The 7,877-nt window shown below is 36.3% G+C and overlaps 2 protein-coding genes across 2 annotated transcripts in view; one reads left to right on the top strand and one right to left on the bottom strand.

Moving 5' to 3' along the window:
• Nucleotides 1-1,407: 1,407 nt before the first annotated feature.
• On the top strand, nt 1,408-4,086 carry LOC104806804 (transcription factor bHLH145). Its single transcript, XM_010531880.1, has 4 exons — nt 1,408-1,533; nt 1,700-2,187; nt 2,343-2,507; nt 2,596-4,086. The coding sequence occupies exon 4, from the start codon at nt 2,615-2,617 to the stop codon at nt 3,719-3,721; it is 1,107 nt and encodes a 368-aa protein (XP_010530182.1). The 5' UTR covers nt 1,408-1,533; nt 1,700-2,187; nt 2,343-2,507; nt 2,596-2,614; the 3' UTR covers nt 3,722-4,086.
• A 2,156-nt stretch (nt 4,087-6,242) lies between these two features.
• LOC104806795 (ethylene-responsive transcription factor ERF110) overlaps nt 6,243-7,877 on the bottom strand; it is a 1,865-nt gene continuing 230 nt past the window's right edge. Inside the window, exons 2-3 of the mRNA XM_010531867.1 lie at nt 7,545-7,877; nt 6,243-7,104 (exon numbers count right to left, since the gene is read on the bottom strand). Coding sequence (XP_010530169.1) covers nt 6,398-7,104; nt 7,545-7,877 — 1,040 coding nt within the window. The 3' untranslated portion in view covers nt 6,243-6,397. The remainder of the gene's footprint in view (nt 7,105-7,544) is intronic.

Below are 7,877 nucleotides of genomic sequence, written 5' to 3'. Positions count from 1 at the left end.
AAGAGCGGTCGAGCGTGCCACGTGAATATAAAAAGAAAAGAAATTGTGGCAAAAGAAGAAAAATGGAGAAAAAAAAATAATCAAAAATCAATAATCAAGTTGATATGCTTTTTGATATTTGGTTGGTCCATCCATCATATGTTGATGGTTATAATAATCCTAATGCCCCCATATGTCAACATCATCACAACATTTTCACCTTTTACATTAGATACCAAAACCTTCCTTTTATTTTTTTTCGATGAGAAAAAACACATTTTTATTTGTAATCAGATACGAATATTTTGTACATTTTATATTTAATGATTCAAATTTAATTCGCATTTAATTAAAAAAATATGTTTTAACAAAATTCGTTTTTATTTTGCAATGTGTTGATGTTGATTATCAGATAAAGAAACAAATCAAATAATTTCGAGCGTTAGATAAATTGGCATTATTTGCATTAATTTACCTCATCGTTTCATTTACTGTTTTCATCAAGAAATATAAATTCACCATTTAAAAAAAAATAGAGTGAAAAAATATAAAAAAGGGCCAAAAGGTATAAAAAAAATTATAGAAGAAATGATGAAAGGGTTTGAATGGTCAAAGGAAAGGATTTGCAATTTTCCTCATTGTCACATTGGATCCTTTCACTCTTTTTTACCACTTTTGAACCCATTTTTCATCCTTAGGCTTAAGGACCATGGATTAAATTTAAAGCGATACTCTTAAAAAATTAATCAAATTAATATAGAATAAGAAGAAAATGGAAATTAAGCCAAATAAAATGTCTGGATAATTCACATAATCGTGACTATCAAGTATCACCCTTTTTATTCCGCAAAAATAAAACAACCCATTATTCGTTACCACTTATAAATAGCCTTTCGAATATATATATATTTTCATAACCATTACATTTATTAAAAATAATCCGATTGAATAAGGTGAAGAAATACTTATCAATTAAGGCGACGAAGAAAATATTCGTTTTTTACATTTTTTTATTTTCACAAAAATGGAAATTATTCACCGACGCACTTCTCTATTTAATACATATTTGAAGGATCCATTAAACTTATAATACATATATTTCTAAAAATAATAATAACAATATCACACCAAGAAATGATTTTTTTTTTCTGCAATCGGATTATTCATAAACCTCAATCCAGAAATCCGGTTTACCACTGGGTTCGGTTATCGATTAAACCGAACCGGATATGACAAAAGTAAAAATAATAGCACAAGGAAAATAAAAGAGTGAGAGATGATTGTACACTTACACCTTGCGTGCACTCCTCCACGCACGCACGTATCTTTTTCTTCTCATGATCCCCACACCAAGGGCATTTTTGTCTTTTCATTTCTCCATTTTTTCACTTCTCTCCGTGTATATATGAACATATATGTCTTCTTCTTCTCTCTCCATCGTCCAGTAGAGTTCACTTGCCTTCGCTTCTTCCTCTGCATCACCTTCATCTGTGGAATTTTTAGGGTTCCCTCTCTGATTTTCTCTGAGTTTGCTTAGATTTTCGTCGTTCTTCGGTGAGTTTCCTTCTATACTGTGTTTATTTTATTTTTTGTGTTTTCTTGGGATAATTTCTTCTACTTTTCGTCCTTTAATGGCGGATCTTCACCTTTTTATGTGATGTGCGTCGGAATTCGTTTTACTTCGTCGCATTTAGCTTTAACAATACTGTTTCTCCTACAGATTCATTTGAAAACAGAAAGAAATAAATTTGGTTGGATTTGGATCGGTCTACGGGAAGATTATAGGGGAAAAAGCAACAGCATGCGGTGGTGGCTCGGTCTCTCCGTCTACGTCTTCCAAAGAGTCGTCTCCTTGAATGTCTACTGCCGTGTGATTCTGTAAATCTGGGATCTCGCCTTTGCCATTAGAACCCTAGAAATTTAGGGAAAAAAAGCCATTTCATATTACCATATGGGATCGTTCTTCTTCGTCATCGTTCCTTGCTTCGTTCGCCAAATCATCTGAGATCACAATCCGTGGGCCTGTTTCTTCTTCGCTTGCTGTTGACCCATTCAAAAAATAAATTAGCGTAGGGAGTAGTAGTTATGGTTTGCCAATCAGCGGGACAGACGAGATTTCGGGCACTCAAGTACGAGAATGGAATCGAGGGAAATTCCCCCATTATAGTTAGAGTGATAGCATGCTTTCAACCTCTTCGAGATTGCCAGGTTCGTTTCCATCCACAACCAATCTTTCCTTGAAGTTATTCTTGTGCTTGTGTGACTGTGATTTGAAGTGGAAGAATCCGAATCAGATTCGTCTTTTCGGTCAGGCTTTGTGTTGATTCTGCTTTGTTTTTTGCTTTATGTTTTTTGTTTTGCAGGCCGAATACTTTCGTCAGTTGCTCAAGCCCGTCACGTAGAGTAGATTCAACGTTATCGTGCTCAAGTTAGGTCGGAGTTTCTTAGTTTTATTGTTGTATTGATTTTTTTTGGAGGATCTGGAAATAAACAACTATTCTTGCGACTAGACAGACATCCTTTGATTGGTAAGTTGAGAACTTTATGATCCAATCTTGTTGTTTTCCCGTCGTAGATGATTTGTTTGAGCTGATGATTTCTTTTTTTCCTTTGCAGTTGAACTTCGCTTTGTTGGATGGGAAAAGATCGTGGGTTGTGGTTTCCACCGCATCAGAGTTTTGGACCATTGTCTCCTGGATTGAATCCATCATCTACCCTGTCTCATTCTGGGCATCAGGACACGAATCTCGGGACTGAGAACTTTGCGGCCAACATGGTTACTGTTTGTGGGTCTTCTCCAGTTTATGCCCAGTTGCCATTATCTCATGTTGGTGATGGAGACAAGTCTCACGGTTCGGTTTACGGGTTACCAAACTTGCAACCGTCGTCGCTCGCAACTCCTAAAAAACCCTGTCTGAAGCAGATTTCATCTGCTGTCTTGTTCAGAAATCAAGTAGAGGCCGCAATGCCTAAAGCTGGTTGTGAATGTGCTCCCAAAAGATTCCTTGTGTTTGACCAGTCGGGAGATCAGACGACTTTGATCTTCAGTTCTGATATCGGGAAACCCTTCGAAGGTTTAACCACTGCTACTGCTCAAGATATGAAGCGGAGTCTTCTCAGAACCAGTGATGATTTGGTTGTCCATCAGGGTATGGTAGCTAGAGAAGTATTAGCTGATAATAGCAAGCCCGATGTGCAAAGTGAAATGCACGAGGATACTGAAGAGCTAAATGCATTGCTTTTCTCGGATGATGAGAGTGAGTACTCTGATGAAGAAGATGAGGTCACGAGTTCAGGCCATTCGCCGAGTACAATATCAGACCATGTTAACGAAGAAGAGGCAGCTTCTATCGGGAGCACTGATGGGATATCTGCCTTTGTTAGACACTCCCAGGCTACAAAAAGAAAGCTGTTTGAGCGTTATGACAACGGGACACGAACAATGCCGCCTCGAGACACTTCAAACAGTCCGAAACGTAACAGATTATGCTTCGAGGATGGGAATGACGCTGAATCGAGCTGTGGCAACACGGGGTATGTTACCCGTTTCCTGCCACCAAACAATGAGAAGATCAGAAAAGAAAAGATAAGCGAGACCTTGAGTCTATTGCGCGGTATAGTTCCCGGTGGAGACAAAGAGGACCCGATTCTCGTCCTCGACAGAGCCATCGATTACCTGAAATCCTTGAAAATGGAAGCGGAAACTCTAGGTCTGGAGTCTAGCGGTTCCTTGAAGGTCTAAGGGGCTTTGATCTATCTTCGGGTATGGATGAATGTGTAGTAGAACTTGTTGGTCGGGATGAACGATAAAACCCTCAGAATCATCGGATGCGTAAGAAGAGTTCATCGATCGGTATGTCTGAAATCTTGTTGTCTGTTTCAAAGACAGGATCAGAGCCAAGTTTGGATTTGTAAGTGCTTTGATTGCTTGTGGCTTGTAATGTTTTCCATTGATGTGTTTTCTAGTATTGTAACTTTGGTTCAGTAGTGCAGTTTTTGCATGTAAGTTGTAGTGGGAATAAGCATGTAGGCATTGTGGCTGCACAATTATTATTCTCCCACCATTGTAATTTATTTTCCACTATATTGTTGTTGTTTTTGTTTTTCGCTTTTATGTATTTCAATTATGCATTTTTAATCCCATAATCCAAAACAGTCGAAACAATCTTAATGGGCCTTCACGGGCCGGAGACTAAAGCAATTTCTCTGATTAATTCAGTTACATTCAGCCCATAATAGATGGGCCCGTAACTCAATTAGGTTGGATTATTATTTATTTATTTTGTATTTTTTTTTTTAATTTAGTAACTACTTTCATAACGATTTTAATTACATCTAATGTCATGAGTGAGACCACGTGCGTGAAAATGGGGGAACCGAGCTGCATGGGTTATATTTATGTTGCACATGTCGATCCTTATCTGCCACGTGGCAGAACATGTTGTTTGACTTTTCTCTAAAATTTTCAAAACCTAAAACATTCGATACAGGCACTCCACGATGCGGATAAAGTCAAAAGATTGGTATTTTATTTTATTTTATTTAAATTTTTAATGCATTATTCGAAGTTTCTGCCCTTTCTAAGCTTGCCATTATGTTATGGTATCTAATTAACAAACTCATCGAGTTTGAGATCAGTGTTACATGAATAATAAATTTCTAGATGAAATAGGAATCACATTATTGGAGAATACATTATTTGAGAAAATCAAACGAAAGCATAAATTATATTGATTCAATTTGATTTTTTATGAAATCTTGATTGAACTAGTATTTTTTTTTTAGTTTTACAAAATTATATTGATTCAATTTTATAATTATATATTAGATGTTATTATTATTATTATTATTATTAGTTCGTTTTAATAAAATGATTTCGGATAAATGTATATATTTTATTAATTTAAATTGATAGAATTGAATGGTAACGTGGCTTGTTGACAATTATTAAGATAAAAGTTACTATTAATTAATAGATTTGGCAAGTTGAGTCTATTATATGATTGAAAATTTAAAACAGAGACGTAACGTAATTAACTCGTATAAAGTTCAAAGGTTTACTCTTATCTATAATTAGATTAGTTGATTAAATAAAGTTAATTATCTTTGTCACCCCCTCGTATTATCCACATTATACATTGTTATTGAAATTTGAAATTTTACATAAAGAATATTATTTTAGTTTTGATATTATTATATTTTAATCTACAGTAACCTGTAAAAATGATGTAAAATTAATTTCTATAATTGGTATGTATTTTCGTAACGAAATTTGTAAAACAAGAGGTGACGTAAAACGTTACCTAACCACGGATTAAACAAGACGAGATCGTTATCTTCTTCATCATAATTTATGGATAATGTTTTACACATAAAAAAATATAATAAAATAAATGAATTTATGGGCATTAGGCAAATGGCTACCAGTGGGACGAAGACAACATAAAAGCCTATATCCCTCGAGGTTACATTTACATGACATGGAACTAACCCTTTGCCTAATCCTATGTTGCCTAATTTAATTATTTGGTTCGATTCCACTCGTTTATTTTATTTATTATATTTTATAATTTCAAATTTTGCAACGATATATGTAAACTGAGCTGAACAATGATTCCAGTCGTGTTTTATTTATTTTAAAGTATACGTTGCCGGTTTAATTTGGCTTAGATTTAGATTATTTGGTCCGTTATGTTGATTTCGGTTTTGGTTATTTGCTCCGGTTTATGTTGGTTTAGGTGATGTTCCTTTGTTTTCGTCCGTGTGGCTTTTGTACTTGAAAACATTTGAATTTATATTCGAACAACAATAAAAAAAATTGATCCAAATAATTTTTTTCGATCTGTTCTCAACCTTTTTTATGATAATAAAATATAGGTATTGTGATTTTTATGATAGACGATTTTGAACATTATACCAAATTACCAATTTATTTTAGTGACATTTCTTTTGAATTCAAATCATTTGAACCATTAGATATCGATTATAATAATTTATGTTTAAATTTATCCATTTTCATATAAAATAATATAACGTGTGTAGACAATTAGAATGTTTCATAATCTATCTCATGAAGATTTTCACAATAAAATATATTCAGCAGAAATGAACTGAAGTCATTTGAAATGTCACGCATTAAATCGAGAGTCATTCCATAGACTTTTTAGTTAAATAATATAATATTGTAAGGGATCGCGAATAAATAGATCAAAATAAATCTCTTATGCTAAAAATATATCATTACAATAAATTGCACCCAGAAGAAATAAAGAAAGAACAATCAACGACTTTATATGCAATGCATACAAATATTGAAGAAATTGAATAATTTACAATGAATGTAAACCCGAAAACAATTTTTTATTATTTTATTAATAAAAAAAGGGAATCAAAATGAACAAAAAAAAAAAAAAAACTGTTATTCACCGGAATCTGTATTAGAAGGTTTATCTAAATCCGAAAAACTCGTCTGAGAATTCTGATTTTCAGGTGCCCGGAAAATCCTCTCCGACGGAGGCGGAGTTTGGTCGCTCGCCGGAAAAACCAGAGGATACGAAGCAAAAGACGAAGACGACGACGAAGTAGAAGAAGAAGAAGAAGAAGAGGAAGGCGATCTGGTTGCTTGAAGAACAACCTGTTCCAACATGTCGGAACTACCCTGTTCTTGTCCTCGCCGGAAAAACGGAATTTGCAGATTGTAGAAGTCGCCGGAGCTCTGCAACAGCTGTGAATATCTCCAGTAATCCGTCAAAGCTTTGTCCACCGGAGCCTGCGGCGGAGACGCCGAATGAGGCGGCAGAGGAGGAGGGAGGATTCTAACGTTTTCCGGGAAATTGAGCTTGGCCTTGTTACCACGGAAACGGAGAGCCGCCGCGTCGTAAGCCATGGCGGCGGACTCGGCGGGGTCAAAAGTGCCGAGCCAAACCCTAGCCGCCTTGTGTGGGTCCCGTATCTCCGCTGCCCACTTGCCCCATGGTCTCTGCCTCACTCCTCTGTATCTCCTCCTTGTGTCGATATCCCCTGTTTCTTGGTACGGAAAGGCCGAAGATTCCGGTGGATCTGTCGCCGGAAAATTCGTCGAAGTTGGCGGTGGAGGCGGAGCCATGGTGATGGATTCTCTTCCTCCTGTTGTATTGTAGAGATGGAGAGAGTGGCGATTAGTGCATGGTTTTACTGTTTATTCATGCACTCTTAATGCATACTGAATGTTGGTCTCTTGTTTCTTTTTCTTTTGGACATGTATTTTCAGCAAAATCTGATATTTCAATTTTCCTTAAAAAAAATATTGAAGACTCTAACAAATATATAAATGGTGACGTGGCATTAAAATCTTTGCTTGTTTTGACTTGTCTTGCTATCTTGTTATATTTTTTAAGTAAACAAAAACGATGTATTAAAATATTTCAAACAGTGTGCTAATGATTCTTATAAAGAATTAATTCTCTAACATTAAATTTATTTTCTGAATGGACGAAAAAACAGAAGGAAAAAAATTTAATAAAACTGTATTTTCGTGTACCAAATTAATAAAACTGTTTTAATTTAATTAATTACGTGAGACTCACCGATTCCACCCGCAGAAGAGTCTCCTCCGACACAAGATGACGTCATCGCTGGAGAATCATCTTCATGTCTTCCTCTCTTTTGTCCAACCCACAAACCATAATCACTCAAAGGACAAGATGAAGAACCACCTCCGCCGCCGCCGCCGCCGTCAACCGCAACCGCAGCGGTGGTGGTGGAGGTTTCCCGGGCTGAGACAACCTGTGTCAAGGCTGATACCATCGCCGACATCTCCGTACCGAACCGGTTATACCTTCCGACCACCGGATCTTGTTCGAATCCGTACATATCTGCGGCAGATCCGCCAGTATTTTCCGGCGGCGGGTCATCCTCGG

This window comes from Tarenaya hassleriana, unplaced genomic scaffold (genome assembly GCF_000463585.1).
Source record: "Tarenaya hassleriana unplaced genomic scaffold, ASM46358v1 Cleome1, whole genome shotgun sequence".
NCBI classification, from domain to species: domain Eukaryota; kingdom Viridiplantae; phylum Streptophyta; class Magnoliopsida; order Brassicales; family Cleomaceae; genus Tarenaya; species Tarenaya hassleriana.
This window is presented reverse-complemented; position numbering and strand designations above follow the sequence as displayed.